The sequence below is a fragment of the Gadus chalcogrammus genome, chromosome 3 (assembly GCF_026213295.1).
Source record: "Gadus chalcogrammus isolate NIFS_2021 chromosome 3, NIFS_Gcha_1.0, whole genome shotgun sequence".
Taxonomy (NCBI): domain Eukaryota; kingdom Metazoa; phylum Chordata; class Actinopteri; order Gadiformes; family Gadidae; genus Gadus; species Gadus chalcogrammus.
In genome coordinates this window covers 15318838-15334683 of record NC_079414.1, presented here as the reverse complement: position 1 = coordinate 15334683, position 15846 = coordinate 15318838, and the positions used below count along the sequence as shown (strand labels likewise).

Here is a 15846-nt window from a genome sequence, read left to right as displayed (position 1 = left end):
CTTCCCCTCCCATGTGCCAGAGTAGAGTTGTTTGTTTCACAGTCACAGCTTCTGGGAGGGGAAGGAGGGAGCGGGGGGGGGGGCGAGCAGGAAGTGGAGGAACAAGAGAGCAGACAGCCGATTATTGGCTGGCGCACGTAGGCTGACTGGCTGAAATTCTCTATCCCTATTTCCGACTCAGGATTAGCGGTTCACCTCAGAGCCAAAGACACGGCGTGTGTTTTTGAACCCTGTATCTCTCCCATGCTCTCTGTCTCTCTCCCTCTCTCTTGCTCTACCGCTCTCCCCTCTATCTTGCAATCTCTCTATGTCGTTTGCTCTTTCCCTCTCTCCCTCCTTTGCTGTCTCTATTCCCCTTACTGTCTGTCTCTCTCTTTATTTCTGCTTCACTTTCCCTCTCACTCTCGCTCAGTTTCTCTCACTCTCTCTCCTGCTCTGTGCGGTCGCTTCTTCAAAGTGTTCTTGGGTTTCGTTTCCTGTACTCCTCGTACAACCCAAGCAAAGTTTCGTTTTGACAACTTCCACAGATCCTTTCCCTGCCTTGCATACTTCTCCTTGACGTTCAATACTTCTGTTTAAAATTGTTGTGAAAGCGATACCATTGTATTAGTTGGTAGTATGAAGGCTTATCTACAGACAGTTACAAGTTACAGCATGTATCTTGTGTCTTTGGTGAGGTGGAGGGGGCATGAGTGTGCAAAATAACGAAATCACAAAATAAATGTACTGTAACACTCTCTGTCATAACAACTCAATCACAACCCGAAAATACTTCCTGAAAGTCCACTGCCTCACCAGCTTCTGGTGAATAACGATGACGTGTACAGAAAAAACGAGGGGGCAGAATATTTTAACAGCTAATCTTTGACCTTTCCCCCGAAAACAAAACTGCAAGCTTGGCAGGCAGAGTCACGGCTGTGGATTGACTCGTGTACAGATGTGCACAGATGTTACTTGGCCCCCGGTCAACCGCTGTCCTACCAGAGAGGCACAACGTGTGTGTGCATGTATGTTAAACCCCCACCCACACAAGGTGTAATCCAGCCTACATTAAAACCTCCATGATTACATCAGTAGAAGCTTATGTGTGTGTGTGTGTGTGTGTGTGTGTGTGTGTGTGTGTGTGTGTGTGTGTGTGTGTGTGTGTGTGTGTGTATGTGTGTTTCTGTGTGTGTGGGAGATTGGAGGCGGGGAGTGTGGGTTGCAAACTGGATGAGAACAAATGGATAGGGAGATTAAATATAAGAAAAAGTAATTCCCGTGTACGAGTACTACTTGTACAGTGAAGAGACAAGCCACCGGGTCAGACCAAACACATGTCCACACAAACATACACACACACACACACACACACACACACACACCACACACACACACACACACACACACCACACACACACACACACACACACACACACACACACACACACACACACACACACAAAGACACAAAAACACACGTGCGATGGGTCGGTTGGGGATAGCATTCTATCCTGTCCGTGAACCCACACACAAACGAATAAAGATACTTGCATGCAAATAAAGAATAACAAAATAAGCAAATGCTTAATGCCTGATAGAACCGACAAACAAATAGAACCGACAAGTAGCATGCAATGCAACTATGGATGTGTATGTGTGCACAGAGGGAGGTTGAGCATATGTGTGTTATGTTTTTCTCCTCTCCTTGACATTTTCTCCGACTGCCTCACTGAGGTACTAATGTCAGTGCTACCGTTTGATGCACGTTCAGACCATCCGAAGACCATCTGGCCGCATTTACACCCTGCTATTAGGGATCTATTAATACAATATTAAAATGAGTGCATGCAACACCTTCTCGCTCACACTTCGGACTGTGCTTGGGTAACTTTGACCCAACCAGGCCCCATACGCTGGCACACTTATATAAGAGCCAAGACGACCGAGCCTGGGTGTTGCAAGCGCATGTGTGTGTGTGTGCATGCACGTGCATACAAAACCAGTTGAGATGGGTTGCGCTATTGCACATTTTAGATTTGATTCAACTTTACTGTCTTGCAATAAGAGTACTGGGATAACGAAGTGCAGTTTATCATTCAGACTTGAGTAGGGCGTTGAAGTGGATTGGTCCACAAAATGCACGCTACGCAGGTGTGGGTGTGTGTGTGTGTGTGTGTGTGTGTGTGTGTGTGTGTGTGTGTGTGTGTGTGGGCTAGAATGTGATACGGTGGCAGGCGTTTAATAGTGCACGGTGTAAACAGCACCAGGGGATGAGACTGACTAAAAACAACAGCTTCCCTGAGTCGCCGCTGCCGGCGCAGCGGGGTACTGTGGGATTCGGTCTCTATGGCAACCCTTTTCTTGGCAGGTGTTGAACCCCTCAGGTGAGGTGGATGAGGTGAGGTGGATATACACAGGTGGCTCCAAACCCTGGGTGTGTTATAGCAACCTTAAACCTGTTTTATATGTCCATTGGAGATCGTCGCTGGTACAACACCCCTACGTGTCAACATGCTGAGATGGTTGTGGCCCATTCAGAGTTTAAATCTGGTTCTGGTGATACCCATCAGGACCAACATTGAACAGCCAACGTTGGCTTCTGGGGGTGGGGGCGGGAGGGATACCTCACCGGATCCAGGCAAGCGGACTCTGTGGTAATATCTGCCCAAAAACGCCTGTACTTCCTGGTATGTCTGCCACAGCCCTCATAGACCACAGGTGCCCCGCTGAGAGCATCCTCTTTAGCTGAACTACTGCCTGGTACGGCAGGGTTGCTGAACACAAGGTCATCAAGAGGAACCAAATGGGGATCTATGTTCCCCATTTTTATTTTATATTAATTGTTATTAAATTCGTATCAGACTAAATATATATTTATTATTCTTGCTCATGCCTTCTAGGTATTGGAAGCTTACCATTTCCCAAGTAATGAAATGATCCAGTGTTAAACATGGCATATAACAAGAAACGACACTGACTTTGACTATTACATGTGACGGTCTGCTGAACTGACTAAACCTTCATTCCTCACTTTATTTCTGTGTGACAATGCTTTTAGAACATGTACGACGATAAATATATATTCCTGCATTCCTGTAATGCAAGATTGTCACCCCAGTGGACAAACACAGCCATGTCTGTGCACGGTCATGCCACATCTAAACAGGTGTGAAACCATGTGTGTATGTGTGTGTGTGTGTGTGTGTTTGTGTGTGCCTGTGTGTACGTCGGTAAGGGGGCAGTTACCTGTGGAGGAGGAAGGCCATTTTCAGTCCTGCTCTCCTTCCTGTAAGGTAAACAAGACGCTCAGCTGTGGACTGATCCACTATTTCACTCAGACAACAACAGTAAACATCACAGGGCATTAGACACATTATACCATCACACTCCAACCACTCCAGCCCTCCCCAGCCCCCACGGCGGGGATCAGCTGTGTTCGGTAAACACTCCAGAGAAGTCGACCTTAGAGATAAAAGCGCTGGCTTCTGCAGCGAGCGGGGCCTCGTATCAGCACAGATAAGCTAATGGTGTGTGCGGCGTTAACCTTGGAGTGCGTACGAAAGGGTGAACGTGTTTGCAGTGTGCGATACACAATGGGACGAAGGAGGCGATGCAGAGCGTGGAGGGTCGCAGAGGGATGCTGGGGGCAGCGGGGCGGAGGGTGTTGTGTGCTAACCTTCTCCTCCCGGGGGCAGGGTCATCCATGGTGAATCCTTCAGATCTAGAGGCACTTCCCGCCACGCAGCATTCCTGAGCCTGTACCTGAAAGCAGGCCAAAACACAGTCACAAGTTTACTTCATTATCATCATGTAATCAGTGGAGTTAACTTTATACGATATTATAATCATATACATCTCATATAATTTATATTTTTATTCAATGAAATTGTTTTGTCAAATAACATTTAAATAATTCTCATCAAGAAATTCAGGATATTTGAAAAAATGTAATTATACGCACTGCATACATACTGTATATATGAATGTATGCTTCTGTGTTTTTTTGGCCAAATGACTCCCAGATCCAAAAGAGCTACACTGTTCTTTGTCACGGCCAGCTGAGTCGCAGAGCCCTATACTATACTGTAAACAACGACACCCTTCCTTGTCCTTCAATACTCCCTTCGCATACACCAATGCCACGCCATGCACACGGTACTAAAGTTCACACGGAGCCCCTAAGGCGCCACAGCTGAGGCCCTGGTGCAGACAGGCACTCACTGAAGCCCCTGGTGTCGTCGCGCCAACGGGAGCGCAAGTGGCCCATATCAAATGTATGTGTGTCAGTCTCCTCTGTCCACTTGCATAAGAGGCTCCTGATTGGCTGCCAACCAAACTCACACCGCAGCAAAAGGTGGGGATGGTCTTTTCCCAGGTGTGAGAAACGCTAATCTATTTCCATCGGCGTGTCGCACAAGGTTGAAATGCCACCCGGCTCAGCTTTACATGAGTTACATAAACCCACATGACGGATCGCCCCTGGTGTGTCCAGCTTGTGTGGGAAAAGGAGCGCATGAGAATCGCTTGCCCACACTTTTCTTTACGGCACAAATCGCCATGGCGATATCGTAGCCTGTTGAAATGTCCGTGTTCAGAAGCAGTTAAACAGCCTAAGCAAAAAACACAATTTAGATTCCACCTTTTAGGCAGGTATCTGTAGGCTAACCCCTACCCTAAATTCTTACCGGTAGGTTAACACTGACCTCCACATAGGACAGATGTAGATTACTGTTGGTTAACCTTAACCCTAAACCCAAACCTCTACCCAGGGCAGCTGTGGGTTCCTGTACACTAACCCTAACCCCCAAACCCAAACCTTTATGTACGGCAGCTGTAGATACCTGTAGACTAACTTTAACCCTAACCTCTAAAATCCTAAACTGTAATTAGGAGACTAACCTTAACCCTAACAGCTGAACCTTAACCCAAACCTCAACGCAGGGTAGCTGTAGGCACCTGCAGGTTAACCCTTACCCTAAACTGTAGGTAGCGTAAGCGGGCTGTTCTGAGACTCAAATTGCCAATAGCCAAATGTTTCAGTGTGTCCTCAAAGTCTCTTTGCACACCCTGCTCCAGTAGTCACTACTTCTTATATTTATTGCCAGAGCACAAGTCACTGACCCAAATTTGAACCGTTGTATCATTTACTTTGTGACGAATGGGCTGGTTGCCAAAAAGCTAATGCAAAATTAGCGCTGTAAATTAAGTGCATGCAGGTCAGGGAGTGCTGCGTTTGCGCGTTTTGGACGCGCTGTGCTGTTTGTAAATAGACTGGGAGAACATCATGGACATCAAATGTTTGGACTTTGATTGGGAAGCGACTCTTTACCGTAGCGATGCATATATATACATTAGCTTTCTGAATCCATTAGCAAAGTGTTTTAGTAATTCAAATTAGGGCTTATTAAGGACAATAACAGCTAATTTCCAAACACTTGACTGCTGATGAATACCTGGATTAGCAGTAGCAATTACCGGGCATCATGGACACATAAATGTAACATATTATCAATTGATTAACAAATGCTTATTCAAGGCTTGAGAGGGATTTAGCAAACCGAGGAGCACATTTCTAAAAGGAGAACATTAACCTGTCAATGCACCTAGTCCATCTCCTTTTCTGGAGGGCCCTTGTTATTTCAAAAGAGACAGCTCCTTCATTCTAAAGAAAGAATGACAGAAGACGAATCCCAGGACGACGGAGGGGTGTGTGTGTGTGTGTGTGTGTGGGGGGGGGGGGGGTGGGGGGGGGGGGGGGGGAGGGGGGGGGGGGGGGTGGTTGGGGGGGGGGGGTGAATCTACAAGAAGACAGGAAGAGAAGTTGCTGTGGCGGTCACTCACCGTAGGGGTGTCCTGGTTCTGGTCTTGCTGGGCCAGAGTGGGGCTGGCCCTGGGCTTCCAGGGTTTTGGGACACAGTGCTGCTGGGTGTTTGGCTGGTTGTTCCTGACTCTATGGGTCCGCTGTTTAGCTGGTCTAGAAGCTACATTACCCTCGCTGAGTGCATCATAGGTGTCCTCATCCAACGGTATGTTCTCCTTCTGGAGGTCTGCCCTGAGAGACGACGTGGACCTTGTTGCGACAAGAAAGGGGAGGAAGAAGAGCTATCAATTTGTCAGCATCCTTCAGAACTAGTTTCTTTGTTTTAGTGGACCAATGAGTCAAGAGAATCCCGATCAACGTGTTCTCTGATGGCTCACTCACTTTTATACCTTTCCAGAAGCTGCCATAAGTTGGCTTCTAATTCTATTTACTAGCAACTCTTATTGCTGTTTTGCTGTCGGTGTTGTGTGAAGTCTTCTAATCCACGTGACGTTGTTTTTTTTGTTAGTACGTCACTGAGTCTGGAGAAACAGGGATTAAACTGCCATAGCTGTGTTTGTTGTGTATCCAGGTAAGCCTATCACCGAGAATGTGATAAGATGACCTTATAGTATTCAGGGTGTTCAGGGGTACAGGTGTATTTAATTTTGGCATATCAGGGCAACGCACCGGTGTGGACAAGTGAAAGGGTCCGTACACTATCAATAATAATATTGGTGCTAATATTACAACAGATTGGAAAGGATTTGAACCCAAACTCTTTGAACTTGTAGCACTAATCCCAACCATCTAACAGTTACCCTGTTTCCCTCTAATCTTTACCCCCTCCCAAAACCAATCTGTTTTCACTACACTGACACCTCTGAGGAAAGTACCCACATGGCACCAATGGAACACCAACATGAACCAACAGCTGAGACCACAAGAGGTGAACCATACCTGCTTCTCTCTGGCTCCCTCTCGCCCTCCTCCTCTTCCCTCTGCTCTCTCTTCTGCCGACGTCTCTGCCTCGCACTAGACGTCCACGGCGGAGGACTAAAGCAAGTAGTATCCTCTTGGGGTAACTGCAAAGCAGGTGCCGTCCAACGACGTCCGTGCAAACCAGGTTCTGGCAAACCAGTTTCCGGCAAACCAGGTCCCCGCAAACCAGGTCCCGGTACACGGGGACAGTCAAGGGAGTTTATCTCAAAGAGATGCTGTTGTACCGCTGCCCGTATGGTGCGGTCTAGAAAACTATGGGTGAGAAGAGAACAAACAGTACATATGGGAAGTCCGAGATGTATTTTCTAGGTCTACATACGTCAAAGCTATAGAATAGGACATTCAGGGTACCGTGTTGTTGTTAATTTCTGAGTGACGTGAAGTGATCTTACTTGGTGACATCGGGTCTGCAGTGTATTGGAGATAGGTGATTACTACAAAGAAGAGCAGAAAATGGCGGGGAGAGAAGAAGATAAAGCAAGGGTAGCTAGCTTCAAGTAATACAATCTTTCAACTAATTTCTCTTCATTTTCCATCCCCCATTTGTTTAGCTTCCTCCAACCCATTGTAGACCTCACACAGTAGAGTATAACACTCGGAATGAAACACTGTGGTTGTTTGAGTCTTTCTACAGTCTAGTTTGGCTAGTGTTCGAAATAACCTCTTTGAATAACAATGGCTCCGATCTTCATTCTTATCGCTGTGAAATGCCAAGACGGTATCTCCAGCCGCATACCGGTGGTTCATAGCTCGTTTAGTAAGGTCACAGATGAAGTGTAGTGAATGTTTTGAACAAACAACCAACACTAAGCGTTATTCCTCCCTACTACTGGCTGTAAGTGCATGCAGCGTATGCTGGGATGCGTTCCTCCATAAACAGGCCTGTTGACAGTGATAGCACAGCCAGAGGTCAGCTCCGGTGCAGAGGGAGGGTGGGGGAATAGCGATGATATCTTGATGGCACGAATTACTTTATCATCGTCATCTGCGTTGTTGTTATGTAATTATGATCAAAGTGAAGGGATTAAGGCATGATATAGGCGATTATATTGGTCAGCTGTGCAATAACAATGGGATGACTTGGATGGAATGTGAATGATTGACAGGTGCTATGGATGTCTAGAGCTTTCTAGTGTTTGCAGGCTTGACCCTTAATTTGGATCACTGGCAAAACACATCAGATCCTGTCGTCTTTTATGAGCCCTTAGGGATTTGGGCATGTTGCCCAAGGTAGCCTGCTGAAACCTTGGGATCAACAACAGAACCTTCTGCTGGGTGTCAAACACCCTAGCCAATAAAATATCCTGCCACTATTTAGTGTCCTTTTAGAGTGACAGAGGCTGCTCAGCAGGACCAGAATCATTAATATTTGTACGGTCTAGAGACCCAAGGCCTAACCAGCATGATAGAATAGCTGGGGCCGGATGGAGCTCACCAACCTGGTTGCATTTTGACATCGACAGACTCAAGAGTCGGTATGATTTGAAGATAGGTTGCTGAGACAGAACAAGGTTGTATGGACATCCTGTCCACATTCATCATGAGACGGGTCAGTTTGCTTACAAAGTATGGACTTGAACCCACTTTACTAGTGGGTTCAAGTCCATACTTCAAATGGCTTGGACACTGTGGGTTGTTCAACCTCTTATCACGCGGTTAGGGTTGGTAAGTTGTTACAAACAGCAAGACCATAGCAACTCCAAACTCTATGTATTGGTTGTCCCCATCTAAAAGATTTTCTCTGATTTTTTAATTAAATGAAAAGTGTGTCATTGGTGACCTTTGACCCTTAGTGGAACCTTTTACTGAACACGATTTCCAAATAAACACTTGCACTTAAAATAAATGTTTATTGGGAGATTTATATATGGCAACTCAATGTTTACCTGTCATTGGGATCCATGTTGTCAAGCAACAAAAAAAACTGTTTAGTGAGCATGTCTTTGCAACGACCTAACAGCATTTATGTATACCGGTATATTCGAATAGACATTTACGTGTCCAATTTTATTACCAGATATGACAGGAACGGGTTTTATTTTACCAGTTGTAGTCGTAGTTTACACTGGGGGTAGAGATTAAAGTAAAAAAAAAGTAAAGTAAAGTACCCATACTAGCTACGAGTCAGAGATTTTTAAAGCAATTCCACTCTGTGACCAATGGAGACATGAACTCAAGGACTGGGTCTTCATTTCATAAGGGATATGATGTTACAATTGATGCGCACATTGAACACCGAAGACATGTGTTCAAACGTCATTAGAAATGCAAGAGAGTGTTTTAGCAATCAAATACTCTCAGACACTTTCTTGCCTCTTCTCCTGTTCAGTTACTCACTGTCTCTTGGACCAAAGGGGATGGAACTCTTAATATGGTAAACGTGCAAACGTCACACAAAGTCTTGGATTGACAATAATTATTTTATCGATTCAGTTGAGTTTTTAACAAAAGAAAATGCTTGGTTGTACCGCTGAAATCAAAACATTAAGACACTTGGAGTAAATTAAACACAGATTAATAAATGAATAAATAGGAATGATTACCAAGATTGGTTAAAACCTTGTTATCGCAGTAAACCTCACAAATGTTCCCAGGTGTGACCTTAACCTTTTATGTGTTGGAATTTGGCTCTACGTCCAACTGACCTTTGGATATTTACCCCAGTATTTTGTGTTTGTTGTCTTTAGTTGTGTTTAGGAGTCTGTCTGTCCTGTCAGTTACATACATATTTAAGATGCCCTGAATGTTTCATGTTTAATGGGATTTTGTTAGCAATTTTACACAATTGTGTAATTTCTTGTCTGTGAATCCCGAAATAGAAAAGCCAAGGGACTAGTTCTCAAAAATCGTAGTGACGTCTTTTCTGTGTCATTCTTGGACGATACATTTCGGTCCACTGAAGGGGTTGATTTGTAACACCAGGCGACGTCTTTTTTTCAACATCTATCGAATTTCTAATGTTGACGTCCTTCGGACCTCTGTGTAAGGGCTATTTATAGTCCAAATGTGGTCGTTTGCGGACGTCTTTTCGAAATTTAGACAAATTTTAGATGTATTTTTTATGCTACTTCTATAATTAATTTATTTTATTTATATGTTTACGGTTGTTGCCATCGGAAAAGAGATTTGAGAGAAACATGCTTTTTATCTATCCGGGAGCCGGCGAACACATGTACACATTTGGACTCCCCCGTCCACATTTTTTTTGTATCGATCGGGATTTGTACCTACCACCCTCCAGACCCCATGCCGGTGCACATACACAAAATAAAAATGTTGCAAACAGGAACACACAGGCACTCAGACACAGACACACACACAAACAAAGAAGACATGACTAGGCCAATTATTTGCTAAACTTTTTTTTTTTTAAATAAATATGTGCATAAAGAATAACTTGACTACTTAAAATAAATAAACCAGGAAATGTAAAAAAACATAAAATACAAATATTACATCATGTAGGCTTATACATTTCCTGCACCTGTCATAAGTCACGTTTCCATCTAAGAGGTGATGCAAATCTTTAGAAAGTTCACAAAAAAGAAATTCGAATTAGGTGCGTTTCCATCAAGTGGTTGGAGCGAAAAACTACACACATTCCAGGGCTTGTATCCTTTTGATAACATCCTCTAGGTCCTGATATATAGTGGAATCACTTGGTTTTCCATCTAAAATAGCTGCAATGTTTTTTCTTCGATGAGTGCAAGGAAAAGTTTTACCTCCACACGTATCTATTATTCACATTGGGCATCTGTTCCATGGACGTATTTAAAGGATACATTGTACATATTTATAATTTGAAATTTGTCGCAGCCTTTATACCACAGATACTCCAGGGTCTATAGCATATAACCGCGTTTTCTAATTTCAGTTATATCAATTTGTCAGTACAATGCATTTTCCCACAATGTACCAGCTCTCGTTTTGAAGGCTGAACAGACAATTTGACTGGAATTACTTAGTAGGTGTCCATATATCAGGGATTAATGGACAGGGTATGATTAAAGAATATGCAAACATAGACATCCTATTTCATATATATATATATATATGATATAGGATGTATACAAACTCTTAAAAATATATATATATTGACGCTACAAGTTCATGTCGGCAGGGTTGCTATGTCCTGTGCGTTCAATGTTCGCTATGTCACAGCTGTTTCGAAAAGTGTGTTTCCATCTCCCATTTTGCGCATTTACTCTCATTAGCATTTCTCAAAAACCACCTCAAGCGAGCGGATAAACTTTTTTGCGAATCAGAGGATTTTTATGCAAATGTTGGTTATAACCGTTTACTGATTCGATACTTCAAAATTCGCATAAAATCAGGGGGATGGAACCGCAGCTATAGGCGTCCAAATTACTTCCAAAAAATTTACCCAGTTCAAAGGTGAAATGCTACAGCTACAGGAACCCAATGATACAGAAATCACCTTGAAACATTCCGAAGTAGTATAAAAAAGACGCATAAAATTAGTCTAAATTTGACGTCACATTTGGACTATAAACGGTCCTTACACGGAGGTCCCACGGATGTCAACATTAGCCGTTCAGTAGAAGTCGAAAAAAGGACGTCGCCTGCCGTTACAAAACAACCCCTTAAGTGGACCGAAATTTGACGTCCAATAATGACACAGAAAAGACGCTGTCACACCAAATTGTACCGGGGGCAAAAAATTGCCTACGTAATCCGCGTTTGAAACATTACGTCATGGTTCGAAGTCATTGTCCGTTGCCAGGCAGGTTTCCAAAATCATTCACGCTCATGTTGCCAAAGACGAAATAACCTAATACAGATAACAATGGTTTTTACTCTATAGTGGACCTAGTTTTGACGTCAAATATATGTCCAGAATTGGTCATGGACCGACAGACCAGATATGAAGATAATCTGCACGTCTATCCAACGTCCAATGTTTAGTGGGTGGTATGCCAATGGATAGTGTGGGAGTGAGAGGGTGAATATCCAACCATAAGTGAACGCTCTAGAACTACCTAGAATTCACTGCACTGCAGGAGATTGACTAAAAAGAACAGGGGAGCAGTGATTGAGGAGGTGTGTTACGTAACCCGTAGCCATGGTGACAGACTTGTCTTCTCCTCGAGCTTGCACAAACTTTGACCCAAAGATCTTTTGTCAATTTACATCATGCAAAACAGGCATTGCTAATTTGGGTCAATATAGACCAATTTAATCTCTCGTACTCTTCTGTTTCACTGCATACCTGCGGTCTCAATTTTTGTTTACTTTATAAAATGATGGCTGAACTGCTGTGAGGAACCCTTTAAAGACAGACATTTTTGGTGTGATTTAAATGTGTGCAGCTAGCGCGATGGTGCTATTTCAGTTCTGCATAGGGAAGGCATGCCTTGTGCAACTTTGCAAAGAGCGGCTGTTAGGACTGAGGGAGATAAATGGCAATAAACCCAACTTGGGGAGCAACTTTATACGTCTCTTTTATTTATTTTACATGAAAGAATATAATACATCTTTATCACATGTCTTTGCCCCTGAAGTCTTACATTATACTTTGTGTGTGTGTGTACATCACTTTCGATGAAGGTTTTCAGATTGTTTTGCTGATTGTTGTAATTATGCTTGATTTAAATGTAAATACACTCGGAAACACAGCCTCATAGATGACACTTAACTTTGACAATTGAAAAAAAGGTTGATAGCTATGGGAGTGTAAGTTTGTGTGCATGTCTGTGTGTGTGTGTGTTTTTCAAATCAAGCATTGAGAATGTTTCCTAGGCAAACACAGAGCGTTAAAAAGAACCAACACTCAAAGGCTTGGCTCAGGAAGCGCACACGATTGAAAACCCTGACCATGCAATATACCCTTGCGTTGTGAATACTTCTAGTATAATTCCACTGTATTCTATTAGCTTCCAAACAATGCAGTATTATTCCATTGCACTCTAGTAAGCATGAGTGACCTTCTGTAACACACATCAAGGAAAACCAAGAGTTGATTTACAACTTGTATGGAGTGGGCTTAGCCCATATGTTGCGTAACGTGTGTGCATGTGTGTGTGTGTGTGTGTGTGTGGTGGAGAATATTCATATGTGACAGAATGCAAGTAGAGCACGGCCAGGTCAGATGGAGCGCTGATAGGCTTCAATGTGTGTGTGTGTGTGTGTGTGTGTGTGGGTGTGGGTGTAGGCACGTGTGAGAGACAATGTGCAAATGAAGAGAGAGAAATAACAGGAGAAATGGAGAGGGAGACACAGATATTGAACAGAAGGTTTTTCCAGCTTGACATTTCCCCAGTTCCAAAGAAATTAGGAAATCAGATCTGATATTAAAAAGATAAATTTCAAATTAATTTGGTTTTGTCTTTAAAATCAGTGCATCCTTTAGTGGATAATTATAACACATGGGCATGTGTATAATGCCCATGTGCCCATGTGTTATAACACATATTTTCTGAACTTCTGGCTAACAGTGAAGGCTAATCATTGATCCTTTCGTTATGCAAGTTTTTGAAAAGGGCGTCTTTGCCCCTGTTTCCAAGCCCACGTGGGCACGTGAAACCGTCCTCATCAAAATAAACAACCACTTGTTGAGCCAATCCACTGCTGCTGCCCTCCCTCCCTCCCTACCTCCCCACTCACCAGCTCTATTGTCTTCTATGTTAATGCTTCCCGACAGCTCCCCCCCCCACCACCGACACCCCACAATGTCCAAAACAACAAGGGTTTAATCCTCTTTCCCCCCACAGATGCGAACATACGGGAAGCCTACCTCATATAGAATGGAGAAATCGCTCGCTCCTCTTCTGGTAAGCTAAAGAAAAGTGAAAAAAATAAACAAAAAAGAGAGAGCGAGAGAGAGAGAGAGAAAGAGAGAGCAAGATAGATAGAGAGAGAAAGAGGAAGAGAAAGAGGGGAGAATTAACATGAAACATGTGACTGTACAGTACTTGCAGGTAAACAAACACACACCCCTTTCTCTATGTTGTCGGCTGCAGTGAAGACCATTATTGCTGAGCCCCTTTTGTCTGCAAAACAAAAACCACCTAGCGCTTCAGACCAGTGCCTTTGTGGAGCCTGTCACTCTGAATTATTATGAACCACGGACAAATATGAGCCGCAGTTAAATATTCACGGGTGCTGTAGCGGCGTCTGGACGCCAGCCAGCCACAAACAAACGTTAAGCAGCAGTAAGGGGAACCTGGAGCCAAAATTGCTTAACATTATAATATCCTGACAACTGACAGGACAGCTAATATTTCCTAATCCAGAGCTGCTGTTTGCTTATGCTAAGCTATAGGACGTGTACTCTGTTAAAGGAAAAGGCACACAAATGGATCTGTGGATCTAGCTGTTGATACATAATGTCGTCGTCCCCCCCCCCCCCCAAAAAAAACAACTGGTTCTGGATCTGATATGGGTCTGAGCCGCTATTTATATTACCCACTGAGAGACTGAATGCAACAAGTATAAGCGTTCATATGGATTGGTTACGTTTGGGAAAGTTTGTACATTGGGTACGGTATTGGTGAAACCAATCTCAGGCTGCACAAATCTCCCACTATCATAAGTGGTGCTCTTTGGAAATATTATAGCCTGTGCAAATATCTCAATCAATATAATTAGAAGAAAGAAAACGTATTTAAGTAATCTCATGAAAAATATGTGCACCTGGTCCTTGTTTCTATTCTGGCATGTTAATGGAATACAAATCGTACTGAAGTACGAATAGGATTAAACGTCAAATTGGAGGTCTACTTTGGGCAATTAGTGTCAAATCAATCTAATTTCTATGTTCCTCAGTAGATATTTTTTAAATGCATTCCTGAAATGTAATGTTTGACCAACATTATTATTATACTATTTTTTTAAACAAGCAGGTCTCCAAGTGTCAAAATCCAGCTTTGTAGAAAACAAAAACTTTCATAGGCTGTATTCATGATAAATCCTATTTCCGTAAGTGGCATCTAACTCGCTGAGAGAAAGTTTGTAAGTGTGTCAGTACTAATTTGAGGGTTTCCAGGGTTTTGTGTAATATGTAAGTCATAAGTAATAAGTAATCATTTAGGGCTAAAAACAGCCCCTGCACTTGCGGGAAGTTAAGGGTAGTCGAGATGACTCTTGGCTAATTTAAGAGTAACTCTTTAGTCGCGATTCAGAGGCCAAAGCTGCCAGCAATCTTCCCAGTCATTGCATCAACATTTAAAAACATTAATGACACTACAACACCAATTATTTAGAGTTGAGATATAAGTAAGTAGTGAGTAAGTGAGTAATTTGTCTTTTTAGATAAATATACAGCATTTACATTGCTACATATTTCACATTGAAACTTACCATTAAAATACCGATGTCAGGGTTTGGCTTGGAGGGCAGGCTAAATATATTCTCCCTCCCAAAATGAAAGGCCCTTTCCCTATGCATAAATAGGTTGAAAAGAAAATAATCTTATTTTCTTTTACCTTTTTTCTTAAACCTGCTTAAACATGGAAGAACATACTTTACCCAACAAGAATGCTTCGCTTGTGAAATAACGAACAGTATAAAACTTTGCCTTCCCGACGTGACAAGAGTTTGGCACGGGAAGCTGTTCTAGTGTCCTGTTTGACTCCTATTTGCCGGGCATGGCGACGTCATTCTTGGTTATTCTAGGTTTGAACATGTAACCTCTAATTATGTCCAAGAGCTGGCAGACGTGTTGCAAAAGTCAAGATTTATTTTGGGGTTCACTTCAGACACCTCGACAGCTACTATGACAAAAATGATTTGTACTTCTGGCTGCACATTTGTACCACAGATTTGCCAAACAGCGAACACTTTACCAAGCCTTACTACCAGACCTTTTCATCTTGATCGTCAGCATCCATTTCCTAGAAAGAATTGCAATTTTTTGTTTAATGTTTTTAGGAACAAGTGTAAGGTGTACAAGCCCCTGTTGTGCAACCAGACGTTCTGAAACCTGGTAAGACCGGACCAAGCTCAGTTCAGCAGTGATCATTTATCCACCCAAGAATTATGATGCACACCCTGGCATATTTCAGGGATGGGTGTGCATCATTCAGATAAATATCCAGAAATTG

General features: G+C 43.1%; 1 protein-coding gene across 2 annotated transcripts in view; it reads right to left on the bottom strand.

The window, feature by feature from the left end:
• Positions 1-2449: 2449 nt before the first annotated feature.
• Positions 2450-15846, bottom strand: part of LOC130379415 (protein FAM13A-like) — a 41236-nt gene continuing 27839 nt past the window's right edge. The window contains exons 8-13 of one of the 2 annotated variants that reach the window (XM_056586223.1): positions 13539-13580; positions 7177-7218; positions 6743-7036; positions 5824-6052; positions 3659-3744; positions 2451-3268 (exon numbers count right to left, since the gene is read on the bottom strand). In XM_056586223.1, coding sequence (XP_056442198.1) covers positions 3130-3268; positions 3659-3744; positions 5824-6052; positions 6743-7036; positions 7177-7218; positions 13539-13580 — 832 coding nt within the window. In that variant the 3' untranslated portion in view covers positions 2451-3129. Of the gene's footprint in view, positions 3269-3658; positions 3745-5823; positions 6053-6742; positions 7037-7176; positions 7219-13538; positions 13581-15846 lie in introns of both variants that reach the window. The other variant, XM_056586224.1, reaches the window with a different exon arrangement.